The sequence below is a fragment of the Urocampus carinirostris genome, chromosome 8, assembly GCF_059441175.1.
Source record: "Urocampus carinirostris isolate Australia breed hairy pipefish chromosome 8, RoL_Ucar_1.0, whole genome shotgun sequence".
Classification (NCBI taxonomy): domain Eukaryota; kingdom Metazoa; phylum Chordata; class Actinopteri; order Syngnathiformes; family Syngnathidae; genus Urocampus; species Urocampus carinirostris.
This window is the reverse complement of record NC_142356.1, coordinates 5,596,840-5,624,837: the sequence shown is the minus strand read 5'-3', so window position 1 is coordinate 5,624,837 and position 27,998 is coordinate 5,596,840. Positions and strand designations below refer to the sequence as shown.

Here is a 27,998-nt window from a genome sequence, read left to right as displayed (position 1 = left end):
TGCACTGGATTATAAGGCGCTACAATGGGAACGTGGACAAAACAGTCAGATAGTTCAGTCAAACTTATTCCCCCCTTAACATTCCCAAAGCTTGCAAAGAAGCAAATACGTGTCTCAGACATGTACGGAAACAGTGTCTGTACCATGTCACCAATCACTCAAATGCATCATTCCAAATATCATTCGGAAGGTTAACGTCTTGGGATTCAAGAAATGCCAAACATTTCTTAGTTTCCATTTTAATTTTCGCTGGCAACTGTGTGGACAGCAAAGTAAGAATTTGATTGTGCAGGGAAACAGGGTTCTTTACTGTGCTTATGACAATAAACACTTTGAATTGAATTCAGTTTAAAAATAGACTCATCACAGAAACATCAAGATCGTTCTAAAACAGGATACCAGGAAAATATAAAGCCGTATAGCTCACCAAAGTTATTTTGCAGCCATCACGTTCAATAATGATACGCAACCATGGTCCTCTTACAACCGTGAGTGCAGTAAATCCAACCGTGTAAAATATTTACAAATACAGACTAGTAAAAAATGTTTTTTCTATGCCGTAGTGCAACCCAACGTGTGATTCACATTCATCTTTTTCGGCCAATTGCAGACTTTGTTTTGCCCCTTTAGCCTATGCGAGCCTATAAATGATAAAAAGGATCCGCCCCCTTTAACTCCGAATAACTTTAGGCAATAGTGACTGATTCAAATGATGATTGACACATTGGTTAGGAAATGATACGCCGATATATAAATCCCAGCATACACCGCGGACGACTTCGCCTTCGGGGGAAAATCTAGTCGGCGGCTGCTTGCCTTAGTTGCAAGACTTTGCGACCTAATATTGATCCATAAATAAGGCGCACTGTATTATAAGGCGCATGGTCAGCTTTTAAAAAAAATAAAGGCTTTTAGGTGCGCCCTATAGTGCGGAAAATACGGTAAATCCTTTTCTAAAATCTTGTTTTGTGTCTACGTTTATGGGGGTCTGCCGACCATAACGAATCTCACAGTACTAAATTCGAAGATAGTTTAGTTAAAAAAAAACGATTTGGGATGTTTCAAGCATCACGTTTCTCCTCCAAAGATATACATTGGTCTCCCCTCCTGCACGCTGCTATCCACGTGGAGTGCCCCCACGCGGTGCTGATGCTGGAGGATGCAGATTGATGCCGCAGCATCACGGCAACGTGATGTTTCTGGGAGTCGGGTAAGGGAGGGGGGGTCGGCAGACCGTTTGAGTGGGGGGCTGGAATAGTCACACGGTTCGGGACTGTTGTCAACACGTGAGAGGAGGGCACACCACGTGGTAAGCACGTGGTAAGCACACAGTCTCCACACATTCCATCAGTCCGTCGCCGCATTTTCCAGGAGACGTCAGCATGGCAGTGGAGATGGAGCCCTCCGAGTAAGCGCCGTTTCTTAATTACATTTGACGGATCTCTTAAAAATTGCATGATTCGCGGGCATCCTTTATTCTTCAGTTCGAGCTGCAGATTCATCGGAGCCCCATCGTTGCATCTATTTTTAAATACAGCATGTTGGTTTTATGTGCATGTGCTTGTTAACGCCTTTGATGGTTCGTGTTTACATTGTGTTTGGGGAAAAGCGCGCCGGCGGATTTTCTCACAAGGCGTAAACGGAAAATAATGAGCATGGGTGACTTAAAAGAAGAGATCACTGAAGATGGCAACATGTGATCTACATTGTCAGGACCAGAACAGGAGCAGGACCCAGATGCGTAATGTTAACCACAAGTTTAAGTCAAGTCAAGTCATTTTTATTTGAATAGCCCTTAATCACAAAGAGTCTCAAAGGGCTGCACAGGTTATTGCAAAGACTATTATTTCAGACTATTATTACACCATCACCTGATCTGGAAACAACATGAGGGCAAGGAAAAACTCAAAAACCTCAACATGAGGAAAATGAAGAAACCTTGAGAAGTATCCCCCTTTTAGGATTACCAGGCAAAGGATGTTGCAATTACAAATAATACAGAGATATTGTCCACAAAAAGTAGGTTATTCATATGCTTTAGAGTAGAAGTTTATTGAGGGAAAGAGCAAAGGCTGCGCCCGCGATGCAGTGCTCGCTGGGCACGGGAAGCAAGCCGCTCACAGAATCGGATCGTGTTCTGAATGCGGAAGTGGATCTTCCGGAGCAGGAGATGGTGGTGCCGAAGACGGAAAAAACAGGTCGATAGCCGGGACAGGAGCGCAAAAACGTGGTCGGGATCAAAAACAGGTCGGGAGAGCAAACGTGGTCGGAGTCAAAAAACAAACGGGGAAATCAGCAGGACCCAGATGCGTAACGTTAACCACAAGTTTATTGAGAGAAAGAGGAAAGGGACACAGTAGATAGATAGATAGATGCAGTAGATAGATAGATAGATAGATAGATGCAGTAGATAGATAGATGGATGCAGTAGATAGATAGATAGATGCAGTAGATAGATAGATAGATAGATAGATAGATAGATAGATAGATGCAGTAGATATATAGATAGATGCAGTAGATAGATAGATAGATACAGTAGATAGATAGATAGATAGATACTTTATTCAACCCCATAGTGAAATTCACACTTCCAGCAAATAATTACCTCACGGAGGAACATTTTAAGGGTGCGCTTTATAATCAGGTGCATCTTATAGTCCAGAAAACAGGATCCACAAAAAACACCTAGCACTGTTTTGAGACCAACAACGGCTTACTCAGTCATTTCTTCTTCTCTTTTTTTGCAGTGTGATCCGGCTAATTATGCAATACCTGAAAGAAAACAACCTGTACAAAACCTTGAGCACGTTACAAGAAGAAACCACCGTGTCGCTCAACACGGTGGAAAGTATCGACAGTTTTGTGGCCGATATCCAGAAAGGACATTGGGACTCGGTGCTGCTCGCCATCGAGTCGCTCAAACTGCCCGACAACACGCTCATCGACCTTTACGAACAGGTAACTTCAATGTTCTAAATTTTGCAGGGATGCGCAATAGGGGTTGACCAATTATAGGGCGGGCCGATTATCAGCACCGATATTTGGGAATTTGACGGGTATCGGTATCAGCCTTTTTTTTAATTCGATTTTTTATTTCTATTATCAAGCCACAAAATGCAGTCGAGGCTTTCTCTTGCTCTCTTCTACTCCTCTTCCCCTCCTCTCCCCAGCCTTCCTCCTGCCCTCGATACCCACCCGCTCCTTCTGATTGGATAAACAACTGGGGGTGAAGCCACTGGAAAAACCTTTAATAGAGCCAGTGGCGCCTCAAGAAACTTTTCATAGAGGTGGCCAGATGGGGCCACTTAAAATCTTGGGGTGGCACACCAAAATTAAAAGCCATAATTTCAGCTTATTAAAGTAAGAAGGTCAGGCAAAAACTATCAAAAAAGACTTAAAGGATTCCCAAATTCTAAAACATAATGCGAGAAAATAGTATGTTTTTGTGCAATATATATACATATATCTATATATATCAGTGAAGAAAATAATTATGTATAGTCCACTGTGAGAGAGATAAACTAAAAAGAGGCTAAAAAAGCCCCAGTCATCCTCTCTTTAATGCAGTGCACTCGTCCTGTCCCATGTGCAGAAAAACACCCCCAAAGCAGGATGCTACCACCCCCATGCTTCACAGTAAGGATGGTGTTCTTCGGATTGTACTCTTCATTTTTCTTCCTCCAAACACGCTTGGTGGAATTATGACCAAAAAGTTCTATTTTGGTCTCGTCTGACCACAAAACCTTCTCCCATGACTCCTCTGTATCATTCAAATGGTCATATGCAAACTTAAGACGGCCTTGACATGTGCTGGTTTAAGCAGGGGAACCTTTCGTGCCATACATGATTTCAAATCATGACGTCTTTGTGAATTACCTACAGTAACCTTGGAAACGATGGTCCCTGCTTTTTTCAGGTCATTGACCAATTCCTGTTGTGTAGTTCCGGCCTGATTCCTTACCTTTCTTAGAATCACTGAGACCCCACGAGGTGATATCTTGCATGGTGCTCTACTCCGATTGAGATTGACCGTCATGTTTAGCTTCTTCCATTTTCTAATGATTGCTCCAACAGTGGACCTTTTTTCACCGAACTGCTTGGCAATTGCTCCGTAGCCCTTTCCAGTCTTGTGGAGGTGTATAATTTTGTCCGTGGTGTCTTTGGACAGCTCTTTGGTCTCTGCCATGTTACAAGTTAAAGTCTTCTTGATTGTATGGGGTGGACAGGTGTCTTTATGCAGCTAATGACCTCAAATGGGCGCATGTGATTCAGGTGATACATGGAATGCAGGTGGACTGTCATGAAACGGATCGGGAAGCAGGAAGTAGGAACTTATTTGCGTAAACGTCCTCACACTTTAATTGAGAAAGAAAAGTTGTCCAAAACAAACGGACCAGACCAAAAAACAAAACGGGTCGGGTCAAACACAGGCAAAACTACAAACTAGGCATTTCCAGAATTGAACAGAACTTGCAGGAATCTCTCAGAATGTTACACCGAAGTGCAACAAAATACAACAATTATAACCTTGCATGAACAAGTTTTCAACAACGATCTGGCAAAGTGCAGTTCAAAATGGCACGTTTAAGTACCCACTGAAGTAATCGGTAAAAGCAAGTCAGCCGGTGTCAAGGGGCGGTGCCAGCTGGGCGCCATGGCAACCGTGCAGAACCTGACATGGACCTCTAATGGGCGGACTAACATGAGTTTCAGGGTCGGACTACACAGGTGTACAATCACTTATTTCCAGCTATATCGCACAAATAAATCGTTAAACAATCACGCCATGTGATTTCTGGATTTTTCTTTTTAGTTTATCTCTCTCACAGTGGACATGCACCTATGATGAAAATTTCAGACCCCTCCATGATTTCTAAGTGGGAGAAATAGCAAAATAGCAGGGTGTTCAAATACTTTTTTTCTTCACATGCACACATACACACACAAAAAAATAATCATAACAAATAAATACGTTTTACTCGAGTAAAATGCTTTTGCTATTTCGTACATTCCTCCAGGTGGTGATGGAGCTTATTGAAATGCGCCAAATGGGTGCCGCCCGATCCCTCCTCAAGCAAACCGACCCGATGATCATGTTGAAGCAAACCCAACCCGAGCGCTACAACCACCTGGAACGCCTTCTCACGCTCTCCTATTTCGACCCACGGGAGGTAAATTTGAGCGAAATTCCGGCAGTGGTGGGCCGCCAGGGCCCGCAAGGCCTTATTTGCTGGTCTAACAATAACAAGACGTCATTATCATAGTTGTAACAAAAGTCAGTTTCATTTTAAACATATTTTTTCAAAGTGTATACATGGTAATATTTATCCTGCATATTTTGTACTTTTTATGAAATAGTTTATCCATTTCGTTACACTCCTTCCAGTAGTTTTAGGTCAGAGTTTATGTCCAATCAGAATTCAGCACGCCTATGTCGTAAGCCTGTATGAAATCTGCCCAAGGCCTTAAGAATCAACAGTGCTGGCGGCTGAGCACTCTAAAAGGATGGCACATGTAGCTATTAGATAATTGCAATAGCCAATCAGATCCCGCAATGGCAACAGTAAGGCCAGCTAGAAGGCCTTATGTTGAATGTAACAGGGAGGGTGGGAATGCATTAAAATGATGGTGCCAACCACTTCTAAACTTGAAGAAGATTTGACATGTACGCCTCTTGTGATTGGACACTTAATTAAGTTAAGCAAAGGCAGCGCTATGCAGCTCATCCAAGCTATATTAATCCTGTCTGTCCTGTTGTTTAATATCGGTTTCCAGTTTTGTTCCCGTCTAGTTTGTCCTGTTTATTTTCGATATCCTGTTTTTATATCAATCCTTTCTGTCCCGTCCTGTCCGTTATCGACCCCCTCTGTCCGATATCTGCTCAGGCAATTGGTATCGATCTCGTCGGCGTCTGGCTTCCTATCATTTCACGCTAGACTCCTGCCTAACGTGCATGACTCCCCATTTCCCGTAAAATAAAAGGCTTGTGTGAGAAACGTCAGATATCTCACGGTTGCCATGGCGCCCAATTGGCCCCGCCAGTGCGGCGCCTAAGCTCAGTGCTCTCACTCTTCCTTTGTCAGTCCGTCAACGAACCTCTGCCCCGCAAGACGTGGGTTTTGACTTGATCCTGTTTCCCTCTCCGGTATTGGTCCCGTTTATCTTTGTCCTGTTTAATATCGGTTTCCAGTTTCGCTCCCATCTATTTTTGTCCTGTTTATTATCTCCCCAGTTTTTGTTCCCGTCTAGTTTGTTCTTTTTATTTTCGATATCCTGTTTCATTATCAATCCTGTCTATCCTGTCCTGTCCGGTATCGACCCCATCTGTCAGATATCTGCTCGGGCAATTGCAATCAATCTCGTCGGCCTCTGGCTTCCTATCATTCCACGCCAGACTGCTTCCTAACGTGCATGACTCCCCATTTCCCGTAAAATAAACGGCTTGTGTGAGTAACGTCACGCGTTTGGGTCCTGATCCTGTTCCGGTTCATGACACATCATCAGTTCACGTCGTTATAATCCTAAAAAAAATCCGAGTCGGTTTTTTTGTTTTATATTTAGTTTTAAACTGTTATTATATTGTCTTAACACATCTTTATAGTAGATATTGCCTAAAAAGGGGCCAATGGTAATCATTTATGAAATGTTTTCTGACTCTTTCATGGACAAAATAACAAAAAATATCCAAGCGACTTATATGATACTTGGTCAATAAAGGGTTAAGGCGACTCCCAGTTGTGCACACATGTTCTTTTGTGTAGGCTTTCTCGAACCGTGATGCCATAAATGACGGTAATACAATGGATTTTTGTTTAAGCCGGACTCGGCTGGACATCACTGAAGGCATGTGTGTGATATGCACAGTCCGCCATTGCATTTCGGTAACACCAGATATGTCACGGTTGCCATGGCGCCCAATTGGCCCCGCCCGTGTGGCGCCAGCTGCGGCTCGTTGACAGATTGGTTTTCCGTCTATTTAAGCTCAGTGCTCTCACTCTCCCTTTGTCAGTCCGTCAACGAACCTCTGCCCCGCAAGACGTGGGTTTTGACTCGATCCTGTTTCCTGTCCGGTATTGTTCCCGTTTATTTTTGTCCTTTTTAATATCGGTTTCCAGTTTCGTTCCCATCTATTTTTGTCCTGTTTATCATCTTCCCAGTTTTCGTTCCCGTCTAGTTTGTCCTGTTTCATTATCAATCCTGTCTGTCCCGTCCTGTCCGATATCGACCCCATCTGTCCGATGTCTACTCGGGCAATTGGAATCGATCTCGTCGGCCTCTGGCTTCCTATCATTCCACGCCAGACTGCTGCCTGACGTGCATGACTCCCCATTTCCCGTAAAATGAAAGGCTAGTGTGAAACGTCACGCGTTTGGGTCCTGATCCTGTTCCAGTTCTTGACAAGATATTTGTTTTCAGGCTTACCCGAAAGGCAGCAGCAAAGAGAAGCGGCGCAGGGCTGTGGCCGAGGAAATGGTGAGGCAGGTCAGCGTTGTGCCTCCGTCCCGTCTAATGGGACTCCTTGAAGAAGTTGGTGTGAGTCAATAAAATCTGAAACTAGTTCCAGCTTCACAATCTCATTCATCGATTGATCGATGTGTTTTTAGTCGATGAGACTGAACACTCCGGAGAGTTTATCGCCGGAATTGACCATCGAGAGCCCAAATCAAAGAGACGTACATGAAGACAAAGAGACTTTCCCGACCCAACTTTATCGTCACATTAAGGTAAACGACATTTCCTTAAACCTCAGGCTCAAAGTTGAGTACCGTATTTTCCGCACTACAAGGCGCACCGGGTTATAGGGCGCACCCCCCAAAAATAGTTTTTGGTCCTATATTTTCCATACATAAGGCGCACCGGATTATAGGGCGCTACAATGGGAACGTAGACAAAACAGTCAGATAGTTCAGTCAAACTTATTCCCCCCTTAACATTCCCAAAGCTTGCAAAGAAGCAAATACGTGTCTCAGACATATACGGAAACAGTGTCTGTACCATGTCACCAATCACTCAAATGCATCGTTCCAAATATCATTCGGAAGGTTAAAGTAATGGGATTTAAGAAATGCCAAACATTTCTTAGTTTCTATTTTATTTTTCACTGGCAACTGTGTGGACAGCAAAATAAGAATTTTATTGTGCAGGGAAACGGGGTTCTTTACTAATAATAATAATAATAATAATAATTTCCTTGTATTGTCATTCTGTGTAACAATGTACACAGAACGAAATGTCGATTGCACCTGACCCGTTGTAGCGAGCCGATGCAGCCGCAGCCAACAGAGGGCGCCGCCGACCACTTTTTAAGTCTTAGGAATGACTCGGCCGGGGCGCGAACCACCGACCTCCCACTGTGCATATGACAACACTTTGAATTGAATTGAGTTTAAAAATAGACTCATCACAGAAACATCAAGATCGTTCTAAAAGAAGATCCAGGGAAAATATAAAGCCGCATAGCTCACCTAAGTTCTCTTGCAGCCATCACGTTCAATAATGGTACGTAACCATGGTCCTCTTACAACCGTGAGTGTAGTTAAGCCAACTGTGTAAAATATTTACAAATACAGACTAGTAAAAAAAAAACGTTTTCTCTATGCCGTAGTGCAACCCAACGTGTGATTCACATTCATCTTTTTCGGCCAATTGCAGGCTTTGTTTCGCCCCTTTAGCCTATGCGAGCCTGTTAATGATAAAAAGCATCCGCCCCCTTTACCTCCGAATAACTTTAGCCAATAGTGACTGATTCAAATGATGATTGACACATTGGTTAGGAAATGAAACGCCGGTATATAAATCCCAGCATACACCGCGGACGATTTCGCCTTCGGGGGAAAATCTAGTAGGCGGCTGCTTGCCTTAGTTGCAAGACTTTGCGACTTAATATTGATCCCTATATAAGCCGCACTGTATTATAAGGCGCATGGTCATCTTTTGAAAAAAATAAAGGCTTTTAGGTGCGCCTTATAGTCATGAAAATATGGTACTTGTGCTGTTCTGGAGTGTCAGTTGAACAATTTCTACTCTTTTTTTCTGTTTAAAAAAAATAATCTTGGTACGAATGCACAGTTTGGACGCCGATCCCAAGTGGAATGCGCTCGTTTCTCTCCCGACGGCAAGTATCTGATCTCGGGCTCGGTGGACGGCTTCATTGAGGTGTGGAACTTCCACACGGGCAAAATAAGCAAGGTAAAAGTCACTAAGGCCATCCATAACCTTGTCCCTCCCTACCTCTCCGACCTCCTTCACACTGCCATCACAGGTCATCTTCCTCCCTCCATCTCACTGTACCCGCTCCCCGTCTCAGCTCCATGAGGAGCAGAGCTTTCAGCCGTTCTGCCCCCCAGCTCTGTAACTCATAACCACCTGACTTCTGGAATTCCGCCACCCTGTCCACCTTTAAATCCGGACTCTTTAGACTTCCCTATTCATAATTATCTGCTTCACATACCGCCCCTACTTTTTACTTCTACCTTGTTTTTATTTGGTATTTATTTCTTGCTTGTTTTATTGTTGTTGCTATTCTCTGTACAGCGAGCTTGGGTGTCGCTTTGAAGTAAAAAGTACCTAGCCTTGGTCTCTGCCAAATCTTTTTCAAGGATACATTGTTCGTTTATGTTACACAAAAATGAGTCGTTTATTTATATTGTTTTTGTATTTGATTAGCATATTTAGTATTTGTCATGATTACCTGTGCTCGCTCATTTGGACGCGGGTTCTGATTGGCTCCCTGTCCCTATTTAAACACAGTCGTGTCACTCTCCTGTTGTCAGTCCATCTGCAAACCTCCGTGTATACAAGGCAAGCCTTTTTTCGACCATGACTCCCGCCTGTCCCGTTTTTGCTCCTGTTTGTCTCCCGCTACGACCTGTTTTGATCCCGACCACGTCTGCTCTCCCATCCCGACCTACGACCCGTTTTTGATCCCGACTAAGTCTACTCTCCCGTCCTAGCTTACGTCTCGTTTCCGACCCCAACCACGTTTTTGCTCTCGCTGTCCCGGCTACCGACCTGTTTTCCGTCCCTGACACCGCCATCGCTCATGTCGGAAGATCCACTTACGTACTCGGATCACAATCTGAGTGCGAGATCTTGGTCACAGCCCCTCTTTCTCTGCTCTCTTGTCCCGACTTACGACCCGTTTTTGATCCCGACTAAGTCTACTCTCCCGTCCTGGCTTACGACTCGTTTCCGACATGACCACGTATTTGCTCTCCCTGTCCCGGCTACCGACCTGTTTTCCGTCCCTGACACCGCCATCGCCCGTGCCGTACTTGGATCACAATCTGAGTGCGAGATCAGGGTCGCAGCCCCTCTTTCTTTCAATAACGATTGTGGTAAACGTTACGCAATTGGGTCCTGATTCCGTCCTGGTCCTGACAAAAGCATTTTATTTTTTGTGTGTGTCTTTGAGCCAGGATTTAAAGTACCAGGCCCAAGACAGCTTCATGATGATGGACGATTCGGTGTTGTGCATGTGCTTCACTCAGGATTCTGATCTACTCGCTACTGGTGCGCAGAATGGAAAAATAAAGGTTCGACTATTAATCAGATTACTGTATATATTTTGTTTCAAAGTAAGGTAAAATTGGCATTGATGCAAAAGGACGTTTGTGCCGACGGAATGCAGCCGACTCTCGGCCAATCGAAGCGGCTCCAATTTCAAATAGCAAAAAACACACTACTCACAGCTTTAAATTTCTCCTACTTCCAGGTTACTTTCTTCTTCTTTAGTTCAATGGAATCTCATATCACTGATGTTCCTGCAAAAAATACATTCTCTTAGTCAATTGTTTTTAATGACTTACAAACATAGGCACCCAAGATATACACATACACAAAATATATATACAGTGGAACCTCGGTTTTCGAACGCCTCTCAGTTCGAACAAATCGGAGTCCGACCAAAAATTTTGAGAAATTCTTGCTTCGCTGTTCAGGCAAAAAATCGGAGTTCGAACGCCGGTAATGCTTGAGTGCGTACGCTAGGGTGTTTTAGCTCCTTATTATGCCTCCGAAGAAAGTTACAGGTGAAAAAAGAAAAGTAGTGCGTACAACTATTGCATTTAAGAAAGAAATAATAGCCAAATATGAAGGAGGTGTGCGAGTGTCTGATCTTGCCTGCGCCATCTGCTGACCACCACAAAGGTAACAAAGCCTATTCATAATTCTTTTCTTTATCCTTTTTTTTTATCATTACACGTTCATGTTAGCGTAATCTTTCGTACGGAAGATTACGATAACGCGGACGTACGATTAGCCTGGGTCAGCTTTATGTCTACGTTAAACATTCAAGGTAAACATTCAGGGTGTTGGAACGGATTAAAACGATTTGCATTATTTTTAATGGGAAAAAATGATTCCGGTGATCGAACAAATCGGTTTTCGAACAGGGTTCTGGAACGGATTATGGTCGAGAACCGAGGTTCCACTGTATGTAGAAAAAAATGAATTTATCAGAACAATTAATTGGAATTAAACAGGATTTCATGATCTCTTTATATGACAAGATAGGAATGAGACTTCAGAAAGACATGAATGCTCACAAATTGCTGAGAAAAAAAAACATGTTTCTGTAGTGTGAAATGCTTAAGCTACAATGACCTCTAGTGGTTAATTTTCACACACTATCACTTCAAAGGTGGGGTACGTAGTTTGAGGTGTCCTTAAAAAAATTAAATGGAATATTTTCTCTATTATGTATGTGTTAGCAATGGCCAACTGAGTTCAAAGAGCCTTTATATATTTTCTTCCACCGTGCCCATCTGTTTTTATGTTTTTACTCTCTGTGTTCCGGCCACGTAGTGTATTCTGCTGATGGAAAGGAGGCGGGGTGCGGATCAGGGGGGAGGAGAGTGATTTCATGCGCATGCTCACAATTTCCTTTATTCTAGGATGACATTGGTGAAAGTAAGAAAAGTACAGTTTCCAATAGGGTCCAAATGCTAACCTAAAACCCCCAAAAGCGGGTCTAAGATAGACACGTGCATGCACGGACCATACAAGCAGCCTGACCGAGGCAGCCATGATAAATTCAGCTAGGTGATGGTGTCAGAAAGAAGGATATTTTAAAGTTATGGATATCACCTGTAAGGTTACAATAATTCGTTTTAAAACAGGTAAATTGAGCAGCTACAAAAAAAAAAGCATCTGCGAAAGACTATAATAATTTACGGTACAAGTAGAAAAAAACATTCACATATAGGGTTAGGTAGGGTTACTTTAACTGGATTACTTTCAATGACTTTTGGATTACTCCAATACCAAATATGCTAATAAAAGACAAAAGAAAGTAAATATGAATAAAATGACTAAATTTTGTGCAGGCTTGGGGAGTAACGGAATACATGGAATGGCAAAAATGATGTCGGCAAGCTGTTTGGATTTATTTTCATTTTGTTTCTGTCGCATTTGATGTTCGTTTTGCCGGAGATCAAAGCCAGGAGAGAAAGCTTACCACGTGTTGTGAGTCATCATTTGATTCATATTTAGTTTCTTTGGTGTTTTATTAGCATATTTGGTATTGGAGTAATCCAAAAGTATTTGAAAGTAATCAAGTTAAAGTAACCCTACCCAACCCTGTTAGGCAGTCTAACATCCCGAATGGTAATGAAAGAAGACTTCGTTGACTCAGCTCGAGTGAGTTGGAAGGGGATCGTTTAAAACTCATTTCGCAAGGACCAAGACTCGTATAAAATCAGTCAAGTTCGCCTGATTTTTAAGCAAATATTGTTGCAAAAAAGCCATAAACTACTCGGACTTAGTTCCCGTAACACTTTCTATTTGAGGTGTGGAAAATCCAGAGTGGCCTGTGCCTGCGGCGGTTCGAGCACGCACACTGCAAAGGCGTTACCTGTCTCAGTTTCTCCAAGGACGCCAACCAAATCCTAAGCGCCTCTTTTGACCACACAATCAGGTAGGTAACTTGTCTTTTCTTAATGGGACAGTGTGTCATACTCAGCGCCCCCTAGTGATAAATAACAATATTGATACAAATAATAAGGAAACTACCATATAGAGGTGCTTTTTTTAAAGACCCAGTGTGCAATTCTTAAAATACTATTGCAAACAATAAAGAAAAATACGTGAACTTCCCCCTAAGACACAGGTGTCAAACAGGCGGCCCGCGGGCCAAATAAGGCCCGCTAAGGGATTGAATCCGGCCCGCGAGACAACACTCAGAGAAGCGCAAGAGAAAAACAAGCTGCAGGTTGAAATATATCAACTTGATGTGGCCAAAGTAAGGTGCCTCGAACAACACACTTCTATTTATTTCTCTATCTGTCTCTTTCACCCTCTTTGTCTCTTTTTCTCTTCCTTTGTTGCTTTTTGTCTCTTTCTCTTTTAACCTCTTTTGCTCTAACTTCCTTTTTTCCTTCTCTCCTCTCTTCATACCCTTCGCACTTTCTTTTCTCTTTCCTCTCCTTCTGTCTTTCTATTTCTCTTTGGATTTCTTTCTTCCTCTCCCTGTCTTTTCCCCCTCTCTCACGACTTTTGATCTGTTGTTTCTCACGCTCTCTCTTTTTCTTTCTTTGTCCCACCCTCTCTCCCTTTCCCTCCCTCTTTCTCTTATTCCTTTATCTTTCTTTTTCTTTCTCTTTAATCTACTAGTCCGGCCCCCGACAGAATGTTTGTTCTATCGTGTGGCCCCCAGAGTTAAAATGACTTTGACACCCCTTCCCTGAGGTGCATTTTTAAAAGCCCCATTATGCAATATTTAACCACTAGATGGAACTGTTGCTCAATACAAACAGCGCCACAGCAAGCAGCGAATGGGCAAACATGGCGGCACCTTAAGTATGGATTCCACTACGTAAAATAAATACTCATTTCTCGACATATGATTTCATATAAAAAGTATCATTGGTATAATAGTTCATGTATTTTTGCGTAATATTGAAATCAATGTTTGGTTTTGACTGAAAGTACGTTTTTTGTACTAAATATTACACACTGCGCCTTTAAATTCTCAAAAATCAAGAAATTTGCATTTATTTTACCTAACATGAGCCTCACCTAGAGGGGAATTGACATGATATCCAAAAACTTCGCTTCGAGTCTCCATAGTTTGTATTCTTCCTTGTGCTTTGTGGCACTTAATAGTTGCATGAAAACTATGGATCAAACAATACACACTGTTTTACTATAATTTTAAGTTGTTTTCTTGGATAGGTAAAAAAATATATATTTAAAATCAGGAAAGTTATGTACAAGATCTTTGTCAAGATTCGGCACATCATGACCCCATTTTAGCCCAAGGCAGCACCAACATGGGGGGAGTGGCTGGATAGCAGCCACCTGCTCTTAATTTGGCCCCACTTCACTATTGCATGTCCTTACTCTTCCAGCTATTTATATGGATTGGTAAGGTGATTTTTACTTTATTTGATACTTTACTTTTTTTGTAGTCCAATCTTACACAGCCTAAACAAAGGTTATTTAACTATTCAATGCCAGACGTTTCTCTCAAATGGGAAGTGTGGGTGCCAGCCATTTTGACTCACAGGCAAAATGAACACTTGAAACCTCATCTTTCATTAAGAAAAAACAACGTTTCTAACTTGTACCATTTTTAGCAGACAACAATTGAACATTGCTTAGTTTCTTGAAAATACTTATTTCCAAGAAAACGTTTGAGAAAAACAGTTTGTGGTGAATGGATGCATTTCAAGCAGAACTTTCACTTTTTGCTACATTTTTGATACCTCCAATATCCAAACTTTCCCTAAACACAAGGGCATTTTGCTTGAAAAATGACATTTTATTGCTAAACACTGAACTAATGCATGAAGATTGGGCACTGAAACGTTCTTGATAATGGGTTGCTTGCACACTCTCAATCGCTGAATAGGGGAAGCAATGCGAGGAAGTGGGGACTCCTCGCATGTGTGGACAAAGATCTGATCAAAGCCATTCATTCCATCTAGTGGTGATTTATCACACTGAAATTATTCCTAGAGGCTTGATACTTACTGATTAGCAGCACCTAAGCTTTTTGAAGTTTTTTGAAAGAAAAAAAAAGCACTCAGGGACAATGCTTCTGAAAACGTATTTATACTTCATAAGTAACTGAATGAGTTGATGTATTTACCAGGAAAGCCTCATGAGAATATAATTAGTATAAAAAAAGGAAAAAAAAACTTTCATATGAAAGAAATGTTCAGGATTGGGTAGGGTTACTTTAACTGGATTACTTTCAATTACTTTTGGATTACTCCAATACCAAATATGCTAATAAAAGACAAAAGAAAGTAAATATGAATAAAATGACTAAATTTTGTGCAGGCTTAGATGGTAACGGAATACATGGAATGGCAAAAATGACGTTGGCAAGCTGTTTGGATTTATTTTAATTTTGTTTCTGTCGCATTTTATGTTAGTTTTGCCAGAGATCAAAGCCAGGAGAGAAAGCTTACCACGTGTTGTGAGTCATCATTTTATTCATATTAAGTTTCTTTTGTCTTTTATCAGCATATTTGGTATTGGAGTACTCCAAAAGTAATTGAAAGTCATCAAGTTAAAGTAACCCTAGCCAACCCTGCATTTTATGTTAGTTTTGCCGGAAATCAAAGAGATCAAAGCCAGGAGAGATAGCTTACCACGTGTTGTGAGTCATCATTTTATTCATAGTTTCGTTTGTCTTTTATTAGGATATTTGGTATTGGAGTAATCCAAAAGTAATTGAAAGTAATCCAGTTAAGGTAACCCTACCCAACCCTGCATTTTATGTTAGTTTTGCCGGAGATCAAAGCCAGGAGAGATAGCTTACCACGTGTTGTGAGTCATCATTTTATTCATATTTAGTTTCTTTTGTCTTTTATTAGGATATTTGGTATTGGAGTAATCCAAAAGGCATTGAAAGTAATCCAGTTAAAGTAACCCTACCCAATCCTGCATTTTATGTTAGTTTTGCCGGAGATCAAAGCCAGGAGAGAAAGATTACCACGTGTTGTGAGTCATAATTGTATTTATATTTAGTTTATTTTGTCTTTTATTAGCATATTTGGTATTGGAGTAATCCAAAAGTAATTGAAAGTAATCCAGTTAAATTAACACTACCCAACCCTGGAAATGTTACTCGTTTGATCACTGAAAAAAAAAATACTGAACACACGAGCCAAAGTCTCAAGGTACATAAGTACTCTCCTACCGGACTTTAGGAAATCCAAAATTCAAGAACCCTGACTCGTATTTGTGCTCCTCAGGATCCACGAGCTGCGTTCGGGACAAACGTCGAAGGAATTAAACGGCCACCTTTCGTTTGTGAACGATGCGTCCTTCACCCCGGACGGATACCACGTGATCAGCGCCTCGTCCGACGGGACCGTCAAGGTACAGTGAATGGGAAATGGGGTCTTCGTGAGCTGCAAGTATTTGAAACAATTTCCAGTTATAAAAGAACCTTTTTGGGAAATTTGAGAGGGCTGAAGAATGTATAGCAATAATCATTTTCTAATGATACTGTATAACAGTGGTCAGGATACTAGTAGTGTGATTGGTTCGGTACAGTATATGAAGGGCACAGTACCAAATACAGTTTACAGTCAAGGGGGTCACACCAACAGACCCCGTTTTGGTTCTAAGTTGCTAAGCTCATTAATCGATTCGTTCACTGTTGAGACCCTTTATGATGAAAACCCATAGAACAAACTGGGACATTCCAAAACACCAGCCAAGCACACAGAGCAATTGGATTGGGGGAGCGGTAGGAGTGGGAGGAGCTATGTACACAGTGCATCTGTAAAAAATGGGGGGGCGGCACTAGAGTTTCTGGCAGTATCGTGTAGACCAGACCTGGGAACTCCGGTCCTGGAGGGCCGTATGTTCTGCATGATTTTTGAGGTTTCTCTGATCCAATACAGGTGATTCCAATCACCAGTATCGTTAACGAGCACTTGCTAGCTTGCTAACGAGGTTATAATTTGTATCACCTGAGTTAAAGAAGAGCAAACTTCAAAATCTGGCAGGACGTATGGCCCTCCAGGACCGGAGTGCCCAGGTCTGGTGTAGACCCTTCTATCTACAGAGAGAGCTAACTGTGGTCATTGTGGTTGCTGTTTACCTTCCACAGGATACTAACATTAGCATAGCGCTAAATCTCCTGCCCGCCGCTATCAATAAACAGCAGCTTGCACACCCCGACGGAGCTTTTATCATGGCCGGCGACTTTAATCAGGCATGTTTAAGGACTGTACTTCCCAAATTCATTCAATTCGTGGCCTGAGCAATTAGGGAAAAAAACACTGGACCGTGTGTACAGTAAGATCAAACATCTAGTTAGATCCGGCCATCTCTGTCTGTCCCTCACCCCCTCATACACCCCCCTCCGGAGGAAAACAAAGCCTGCAACAAGGACAGTACAAACATCTTCTTTGTTCCTTTATCTTCTTTGTTTTCTTTATCCCCACTGGAAAACGTGGAACTGGAGTGCCACGTCCAATTTCGTTGTCACAATATATTCAACCCATGTTGTAACAATGACAATAAAGGTATATTCTATTCTATTCTAGAACTTAAAAAGAATAAAATAAGTTAATAATAATAATAAACGTGTGCCACAAAGCGGTTTTGGTTTATCTACCAACATCTAACTTTGCCTCTCATCAAATAGGTACACAAAATCCTTTAACATAAGAGGCAATTGTACATGGTTTTGTTTTTCTCTTCATCGCAAAGAAAATGTATAGGGAAAAACTTGTGATATTCAATATTCTCAAATTTTACAATATACTCAATATTCATAAAAAAGCAACTTCCCCAAACATACAAGCCTCTGAAATACCAAAACAAAAATAGGATAAAAAAATTGATAATAATTGTAAATTTAAAAAAAATGCATGAAAAGGATTCACTGTATCACTATAAATAAAATAATTAGTTGACAGCTTCCATCTTGTAAATCATGCTGAGGTGGTCTCGAACAGGGAGTTATTTAGTGTAGAACCGCCACTGTACGCCAGTATTCCCGTTTGCAGTATTTGTTGACATTTTTACAAAAGAACTCTGCTTGCACCATGTTTTGAAACCATTATTTCATGAATCTTATTAATTCATTCAAATGTCAAGGTTAAAACTTGAGATTGTAGTAGAAAGAAGAAAAGAACACACTATGAGACGGAGATTTAGGTTTTTGATATCCCCTTCCATCGGAGGTGCGTGCTTCCAGGATCGGATCAGGAAGATATCACGCTCCTCCTTTTTCAGGAGGTTTATTTCTTCGGAAACTACACTTATTGGTTTATATAAACACGGGAAATGAATCTGATTGGTTTAGAGAGAAATCACATGTTTAAATGCAATGTATAATGTTAGATGGCGTGCGAGTATAATAAATGAGCAATAGGTATAGTGAAACTTTGTAAACACAATGCGTCTCTGTGAGAAAAAATGCAAGCTTTCGAGCGGCTTGGAATGTGGGAGTCAAGGCCATTTTAATTAACTAGCTAACAGGCCTCCTCGTGGCCTTTAAGTCGTAGCTTTTTAATCAGAGGCACATCCCTTAGTGCAGGGGTGTGAAACTCATTTTAACTCGGGGGCCACACGAAAGAACAAACATTCTGTCGGGGGCCGGAATAGTAGATTAAAGAGAAAGAAAAAGAGAGATAAAGAAATAAGAGAAAGAGGGAGGGTAAAGGAGAGAGGGCGGGACAAAGAAAGAAAAAGAGAGAGGGAGAGCGATACAAAGTTGAGAGAGAGGGGGAAAAGAAAGGGAGAGGAAGAAAGAAATCCAAAGAGAAATAGAAAGACAGAAGGAGAGAAAAGAGATAAGAAAGCACAAAGGGTAGGAAAAGAGAAAGAGAAAAGAGAGAAAAGGAAAAAAGGAAGTGAGAGCAAAAGAGGTTAAAAGACAGAGAGAGAAAGAGACAAATAGCAACCAAAGAAGAGAAAAAGAGAGACACAGAGAGTGAAAAAGACATAGAAAGAGTGGGAGAAAAGGGGTGGAAAAGAGAGAGAGAGAGAGAGAGAGAGAGAGAGAGAGAGAGAGAGAGAGAGAGAGAGAGAGAGAGAAATAAATACAAGTACAGTGTCTTTGTGAGAGGCACCTGGCTTTGGCAACATCAAGTTGACATATTTCAACCTGTAGCTTGTTTTTCTCTTGCGCTTCTCTGAGTGTTGTCTCGCGGGCCGGATTCAATCCCTTAGCGGGCCTGATCTGGCCCGCGGGCCGCCTGCTTGACACCTGTGCCCTGGTGCCTGCGAACTTATTCTCCTGTTCTTGAAGGTGTATTGCGAAATCATAAAACCACACACTTATTGACCACGATTGAAATATAAACGTGTAAAGATATAAGTATAAAAGTAAGAGTATAAAAGTATATATTGGGTATAAGAGTATAAAAGCCACATTTGAACCATCATTTCTCTTACAGTCACACAGTGAAATAATATGCGCTGGAAAATTAGAATTTGTCTTGAACTATACAGTAATCAATGTTCCCTGTAATTTTCCTTACGGGTCTGAGCGTTCACACAAAGTCGGTGAGCAACGCTTGAAACAACAGTGAGCAACGGCAATCCCAAGTGTGGCTGAGTCATTATCAAACATGTCCAAAACTTGACATCACGTTACATTTTGCTGAGTTTCCGGCAATGCAAAATTTTTTTTCACTTTTGAACGAATTGACTCATGTACTATTGCAAAGGTTGTACGGCCTACAAACGTCGTTTGTTATTACAATTCTTTCACAAGATATCCATTTCTTTTTATTTCCTGATATATTTGGTCGCATAATATTAACATTTTTGGGGGGCTTAGTCATTTGTAAAATACAGAACTGTACTTAATCACATTTTTAGTGGAAGTACAATGTTGGCAACAAGATTCACTTGATATCATTGGAAATTATTTGAATGCAACACAAACTTTTTCTTCTTTTTCCCTGTTTTTTCTTTTTAAAATTCCTTTAAAACCAATCTCATTGTGTTTATTTTTTCCGAGCTGTTACTTTTTTCTTTTTGTTCTCTATTTACTTTTTGTACTTTCATACCTGCCAACTTTTGAAAGTGAAAAAGCCTAGTAGCTAGGGTCCAGGGGCCGCAGGCCCTGGTCAGGTCCAGGACGATGTCCGGTGGGGGGTTCAGGGGGGTGAAGCCCCCCTGAAGTCAAAGGATTTTTAGCATTTTCAGGGCTTAAAATGCAGCTAAGAAGTAACAAATTTTACATTTTTTTCACAATCACAACCTCATGTTTACAGTCAATTTACCTAAACTGTACTGATGGAAATAATCAAAAGAAAGTTCTTTAAAGCTCAACAATGTATTTAATATAACAAAGTCATAGAAAACCCTCATAGTTTTCTTTTCTTTTCAATATTTGATACAATAAGAAACAAAACATTTAATTTTTTATCATTGAAGTAATATTATTCAGTGTTGGTTCTTGGGTTGGTTTTCAGGTTAGTTTGGAAACTTGTTATTTGAGATATTCCAATATATTTGTGAGTGAATAATTATATAATTGATTTTGATCAGTTTTTATATAAATAAAATAACAACCAGGCCCAACACTGACTAATACTTAAATTTTACATGCAATTTAACTATTGGAAGCAGTTGAAGATAAAACAAAATTTGGCAAACAATAATTAAACTAATTATCTAACTAAGAAAACATTTCACTGGCACATTTCCAAGTGTCACTGCACTGCATACAAGTGTATGTCCATTGAGGCAGTCACTTCTCATCTTAGAAATTCCCAATTTCACTTAACTGACTTCAGCACATATTTAAGCAATAAACAAACTAAAGGCTAAATCTATATATATCATGCAAACAATTTCACTGGCACATTTCTAAGTGTCACTGCTCCATTGAATCAGTCACTTCTCAAAGTGAAGCAAGGCACACCAGAGTCAATTGAACATGCGAGGCCAAAAGATTTTTCTCCGCTGAAAAGCAGATAATAAGAGACTGAAAAGCCATAAACATGCATGGGTTGATTCACTTTAGCAAAATTAATGATATCCAAATGTTCTCCATGTTATACAAGCTACAGCCTAAGCATTATTTGTTTTCCATTGTGCATCGTTTTGATTTTTTCAACTGGTCTTTCGAATGGGTCACACTGTGGCACTTGTATCCAGATGATGTCATCATCATTTTCCTAGTCATCAGGCTGCCAAGCACTTTGGTCGATAGACTTGCCCGGAACTCCGTCTTGTTCTTGTTGACATGACTGAAGATGCGTTCACAGTCTGCGTTGCTGTGATAAATCACCAACACAGACTTGGCCACTTTGAAGAGGGCTCCAAACTTGGCCTTGCCAGTGGCTGGGTCCTTGAGTTTTGAGAGCTCGTTCCACGCTGTGTCCACTCGCTCAGCTTCTGTGATGGCAGGGGTGAGTGGATCGCACTGGTATACGAGGAACTCCTCTTCCAGACTCCTCTTGTCATCCTTGGTCAGGAGGTGAGGGTACCTCTCAGCAAAGAATCTCACCTGGCTGAACTTGCAGTCCTGCCTGTAGCTGATATCCAGCATCCGGGCATTCACCAGAACTTCATCCCCAAAGGGAAATGCGCTGATCATGTAGCTGCATGTGCTGCTGTAGAATGCCCTGACACTGGAAAAGAAAGTGGTGAGGTCACATTCCTTTGCATGTTCAGCCACATAGTCCCTGCAGTTGGTTCCCATGAAGAGATCCTCGTCGTCCTTCTGGTTGGCCCGGTCCTTAAAGTTCACCTTTGTGATGTCACTGGCAGCGATGATGACCTTTGGCTTCATTAAGCACATGATGAGCTTGCTGAACTGAGTCGAGAGCACATGGTGCAAGAGATGCACGCAGGGTTCATCTTTTTGGAGGAAGGTGTTGGTCTCGTTGAAGATTGGCAAGACTGCCATCAAGAAATGGGCATACAACAAAGTGTTCTTGTCACTCATCTTGGTGAGGATAAGGCTGGCTTTGCTGCTGCTGGTCTTGGTGTCATCTTCTTTCTTCTTCTCCTTCACCTTCTTAGACTTGTCCGCCACTTCCTTCTCCTTGAACATGTACCTGGCCAAGTCGAAGGTCTTGGAGGAGTCTGCTTTCTCATCTGTTGCCTGAGGAGCGGCCGTGTCCAGCTTCCTTTTCTTCTCCTCCGACTTCTTCACATCAGGAGTGTAGGGCCTCTTTCTTCCTCTGCTGGATGGCATGCTGGACTTCTTCTCATGACCCACCTCTGCCTCAAAGAACTTGATGAGAGCCGTCCACTGCTGAAGGAGTCGGTCCAAGCAATGCTCCAGGGACAGCCATCTCGTTGACACATGCTTCAGGATCTTGGCCTTGGGTAGACCTTCCTCTTCTTGGAACTGTCGGAGTGCCTGCTTGCGTTTGCTGCTCTTCTCCAAGTAGTAGAACACGTCCACAAGCAGATCATCTAGCTTCACTGGCAATTGCTTCGCCCCTCTCTGAACAGCCAAGTGGATGAGATGGCAGGAACAACCTGCAAATTAATTGCAAAAATTGTAAATGTTCATGGATAAATAGATAATATCCCCAATTCTGGAACATAATCTAAATGCATAAAAACAAGGTTGTCATGGTGTAGTAAAAATTAATACTGTAGTCATAATGTCAAGAGATGTAATGTTGGTGGTAATGGTTAATGCAAGTCCTCATATACCTATGGCTGATGGATTGTAATTTGCTTTAAATCATGTAATTTTAGTAATATTTTATTAAAAACATTATCTGAAGTTTTGATATTTAAAAATTAGGAGTATAAGAAATAACATGACATTTCCTGAAACTACTTTGTAAAACATAACTAATTAATTACATCTATACAAACACACATCTCAAGGTGATTACTATGGGCACATAAAAATAATTAAATGACAAATTTTACTTGAATTAAAATATCTCAATATTATAATTGAAATCAGTACTGTAAAAGAATCTATGGAAAATTGTATTTTCAAGTGATATATTTGATACCATAAATTAATCAGCTTGCAGCGTTTTCGTAATAGGCACATCGATATGAAATAATAATAATTTTGAATAAATTGCATAGTCAATTACCTGCGATGTATGCCGATGGAGATTTTTCTGTGATGAAGGACGCGACTCCTTTCTTGGATCCAAGCATAACAGCGGCGTTGTCGGCAGCAAAACACACTAAATTATCCCAGGGAATGTTGTTCGAGTTCATTTCTTTTTCGATAATCTTAAAAATGTTCTCGCCCGTCGATGCCGTGTTGCATTCTCTCAACGAAAGAAGCACTGACAGAACTTTTCCTGTTTGGTTATCGAAGAATCGTACACAAATTGGATAAAGTTTTACATCGTCGTAGTCTGTACTTCCATCAGTAGACATGCTAAAAGGCGAAGATTTGATGACATCGACGATGCTTTGTGATGATTCTTCACCAAGGCACTGAACGATGTTCGAAGTTTTCGTTCTCCCACAACCATATTTTTTAGCGATCTTAGAATCGGGAAACATTCTCCTGAAAAGCGGTCCCATGTGGTCGGCCATAGCGATTGGAACACCATGTTCAATGATCGCTTCAGTAAATAACACTTCGGCATTTATGACGTCCAAAGAATCGGTTGGGGCGACAAAAAAAGTGGAGATTTTGCCGCTGGAATTACTGTCATTGGCATTTGATTTGTGTTTTTTCGTTCCAACGTGGTCTTTAACGTCGCTAATTCCTCCATGACCCACAGAAAAGTCTTGTCTACACAGTGTGCAGTTCGCGTAATTTTCACCTTTTCTCGATCTGATAATTACTCCAGGGAAAGCTTTGAAATATTCTTCACGAAAGCACTGTAATTTTCGTTTCGGTTTCACAATTTTCTGCACTTTTTCTCCGGTAGATTCCATGATCTATTCAAAGCACCGTGACCTACATCTCGGTTCCTTCTCGCTGCCGATTAAACAATGGCAGTGCTCCAATTGAGCTAAAAATAAACCTCCCGCATGCGCAGACGACTGGCAGTGCCGATAGCCTTTGTTTGAAATGGTACTTCGCGATCTCGCGGTGGAATGTTTTTCGTTCTTTATTTACGATTTTTTTTTTTTTTTTTTTAAGGGGAAAACCGTAGTTTTTGTAATGAAACCGAAACACCGTAGTGGGTTCAAGAAAACCGTACTCATTACGGCAGAACCGTAGTAGTTGGCAGGTATGTACTTTGTTTCTTTCTTTTCTTTTTTTGTGGCTTTTTCTGAATTGTTCCTTCTTTTTTCTCTTCCTTTTGTTTCTTTTTTTTCTCAGCTTTTCACTACTTTTTCATTTTCATTTTTTTTTCTTTTTTGTTCTATTCCCCCCTTCCTTTAAGTCATTTTTTGCACAATTTTACATAATATTCGGTCGTGTAGGGATTAAAGAAGCAAAAATAACCCGAAGAGCCGTTTGGAACCCGAAAGAGCAGAGGCGAAGAAGCCGGTTCTCGAAAAACTCCACCGACTTTACTCAACTTCGTTCGACTTAGATATTGACTTCAAAATACCGCATTTAGAAAACAGCGTCAGGGGAACCCTTGTATTTTTACCTTCATGCACTGTAACTTTGACTTAATTTGCTTCTTAATTAGCAATTTCGAGCCCTGATTTTTGTGCGCTGGCTAGATTTTCTTGTGCGCTGAGAATGCTTAGCTTAGAGGGAACATTGATGGTAATGCTCTCAAAAAATATCTATCTATTCAGGCTCTTTGGGTCATAAAAGTTCCCGACTCCTCCTGTATAAGGTTCATCTTTGTGTGTTTCAGATCTGGAACAGCAAAACTTGCGAATGCATCCACACGTTTAAATGTCTTTCCCGGGCTTCGAACGTCCCTGTGAACAGCGTGATGGCTCTACCCCAAAATCCGCAACTTTTTGTGGTCTGCAACCACTCCAGCTCTATCGTCGTCATGAACACGCAGAGTCAGGTGAGTGTTGCCATGTTTTCCGTTCAATCGGGGTTTGTAAGGAATTAACTCTTACCGTAAATTCCGGACTATAGAGCGCACCTGATTATAAGCCGCACCCACCACATTTTAAGAGGAAAACCGATTTTGTACATACACAAGCCGCACCTGTATATAAGCCGCATGCGCCCACATTTAAGCATGTAACACAAAATTAACCCAAACCCGACTTCAAGTCCCGCGATTGAAACTAAATGTCCTTCATTAAAGTCCACAGTTCAAAAATCACAGCCGGCAAAATGAACGAAAAATGATACCGGTACTTCAGGTTTGATGCAGAGCTGCAGAGTCCGGGTCCCGTTGAAAGTAATCCAAGGAAAAAAGTGTATATTTCCAAAGGTATGGGTGGGAAAAATATATCAGATGAACACATTTACTCACGCATCTCCTTTTTCTTTAACCAACTTTTTACCCACTCTTCTTTCCTTGTCTGTCCCTCACCTTTAGCGGTCCCCACTTAAACTCGGCACACGGCGTTTGTTCCGCCCCTCATTTTTCGTTCACCCGTGCAAAACATATCAGAATAAGTGTCTAAAATAAATACATTACAAAAATATACAGTTGCAAATACATATTATACATGGGTTACACATATTTACAAAGAAAGACGGTACACCGAGAGAGTTTTCAAAGCTTTAATAATATTAATATATCATTTTTTTGAATTTACTGAAAGTAAGTTATGGGCAGCACGGCGGCGCGGTGGTTAGCGCGTGTGCGGCACAATTCTGAGGTCATGGGTTCAAATCCATCTACCAACCTTCCTGTGCGGAGTTTGCATGTTCTCCCCGTGCTCGCATGGGTTTCCTCCCACATTCCAAAAACATGCATGTCAGGTGAATTGGCCGGTCCAAATTGTCCCTCGGTGTGAATGAGCGAGCGAAATGTCTGTCCCTGTGTGCACTGAGACTGGCTGGCAACCGGTTCAGGGTGTCCCCAGCCCACTGCCCGGAGATGGCTGGGATGGGCTCCAGTACCCCCGCGACCCTACTGAGGATAAGCGGTGCAGATAATGGATGGATGAAAAGTTTTGTTTTTTTTACCGCTAAGAGGCACTAAAGACTGTATAACACACTGTCCCTTTAATGAGGGGAATTGCAATCATTAATAAGGTATGCAATAAAGACATTTCACTTCACTATGGGGCGGCAGTAGCTCAGGAGGTAGAGCGCTCGTCTTAAGATCAAGGGATCCCAGTTCGAATCCCGGCTTGTCCGTGTTACATGTCGAAGTGTCTTTGGGTAAGACACTGAACCCCTAATGCCCCCAATAAGCAGGTTAGCGCCTTACATGGCTGCAAAGCCGCTATTGGGAAATGTGGAGCACATTGTCAAGCGCTTTGGGATGTCATTGACTTGAAAAGCGCTATAAAAAAAAAATGCAGTTCAAATAAGTCAATTACCGTACAAGAAGTGTGTTAACTCAAAATATCTGCCTTCCCCCGCTTCTCAGATTGTCAAGGCATTCAGCGCAGACCAAAAATCAGGCGTAAAATTTGTATGTTGCACGGTCTCCCCGCGAGGAGAGTGGATTTACGGTGTGGGAGAGGACATGGTGCTCTACTGCTTCAGCTACGTATCAGGAAGACTGGAGAAAACCCTAACGGTAGAAAATTTCTTTGCAAAAACAACCTTACCTTTTGATGAATCTCAGATTATATCACGATGATGTCTTCTGCAGGTTCACGAAAAAGACGTGATTGGCATCGCTCACCACCCGCACGATAATCTGATTGCTACGTACAGCGAGGACGGCCTCCTGAGATTGTGGAAGCCTTAGATGGGAACTGGTGGAAGGAGAAGAGGAACACGTATGATTAGAGTAAAATGAAACGCTACACCTGGAAGATATTAAAGCCCCAGTGTGTATATGTCGCGACATGCAAGCGAATGGCGTTGAATGACATTTTTCCAACGTTTCCTTCTCTAGCCACTTGGCCGCAGGTGATGGCTCACGGCTAGCCACTATTGTTAGCTGCTTTGTGTAAATAAAGTTTGGTCGTTTGTTATTGCCCACTGGGCATGAGATGAGCTTCCATGCTCCGCCCGTATAAATGGAAGTATGCTTCGAAATTTTGACTCGTGGTATTTTGGACGCTTCCGTGGTGTCATCTTCCAATGCACGCGGACTTGAGTGTCATTCTAAGCTGCGACGAGCTCGAGTGGTGAATTTTTACACACTGTCCCTTTAACAATACCATCATGAATCTGTCCTTGTGAATTACCAAGTCGTAGTTGTAAATAAACTTGAGACATTTTTCAGTCAAAATTGTAGTTTAAAACATCACTGCATATTGTAGCAATTTTGTGATGTGATGTAAATAGTCTCCAGAAACAACCTCATTGAATTTATGATATTCAGGTGATCATAACTTACGATCAGGGTTGAGTAGGGTTACTTTAACTTGATTACTTTCAATTACTTTTGGATGACTCCAATCCCAAATATGCTAATAAAAGACAAAAGAAACTAAATATGAATCAAATGATGACTCACAACACGTGGTAATCTTTCTCTCCTGCTTTGATCTCCGGCAAAACGAACATAAAATGCGACAGAAACAAAATGAAAATAAATCCAAACAGCTTGCCAACATCATTTTTGCCGTTCCATGTATTCCGTTACTCCCCAAGCCTGCACAAAATGTAGTCATTTTATTCACTAAGCAATACATAAAATGTCATTTAGTCATTAAAACTAAGTGGAGTTAAATCAAGTTTCCTCTGCCAAAACATTGGAAATGGACTAACCTTTTGTATGACCTTTTTTAATCAAGTGAATTAACTACCCAAAATGGTCCTCTTTACAATTAATGGTCCCAAATAAATGGTAACCTACTTCTAAATCGGTGGTTCCCAAAGTTAACCCCGCCTCACACCTGTATGAAGTAACAAAGGGAACATAGTATTCCACAGCTTATTTGGCAAGTTTGGGAAAAAGTTCCAACAACTCGCACCCAAAGGTTCAATGACTTCCCAAAGTGCTTTACAATGTGCTCCATATTTCCCAATAGCGGCCGTGCAGCCATGTAAGGCGCTAACCTGCTTATTGGGGGTGTTAGGGGTTCAGTGTCTTACCCAAGGACACTTCGACATGTAACACGGGTGA

At 41.4% G+C, this 27,998-nt stretch overlaps 2 protein-coding genes across 2 annotated transcripts; one reads left to right on the top strand and one right to left on the bottom strand.

The window, feature by feature from the left end:
- The first annotated feature begins 1,277 nt into the window (after positions 1-1,277).
- On the top strand, positions 1,278-27,998 carry LOC148360560 (WD40 repeat-containing protein SMU1-like). Its single transcript, XM_088342985.1, has 12 exons — positions 1,278-1,408; positions 2,748-2,958; positions 5,019-5,171; positions 7,417-7,533; positions 7,605-7,724; positions 9,070-9,189; positions 10,419-10,535; positions 12,789-12,916; positions 16,206-16,332; positions 24,690-24,851; positions 26,343-26,495; positions 26,571-27,998. Exons 1-12 carry the CDS (start codon positions 1,383-1,385, stop codon positions 26,667-26,669), a joined length of 1,533 nt encoding a protein of 510 aa, XP_088199111.1. The 5' UTR covers positions 1,278-1,382; the 3' UTR covers positions 26,670-27,998.
- Positions 20,239-24,072, bottom strand: LOC148360561 (uncharacterized). The gene is made up of 2 exons (XM_088341429.1): positions 23,001-24,072; positions 20,239-22,419 (listed from the first exon to the last, which is right to left on the bottom strand). Exons 1-2 carry the CDS (start codon positions 23,803-23,805, stop codon positions 21,005-21,007), a joined length of 2,220 nt encoding a protein of 739 aa, XP_088197555.1. The 5' UTR covers positions 23,806-24,072; the 3' UTR covers positions 20,239-21,004.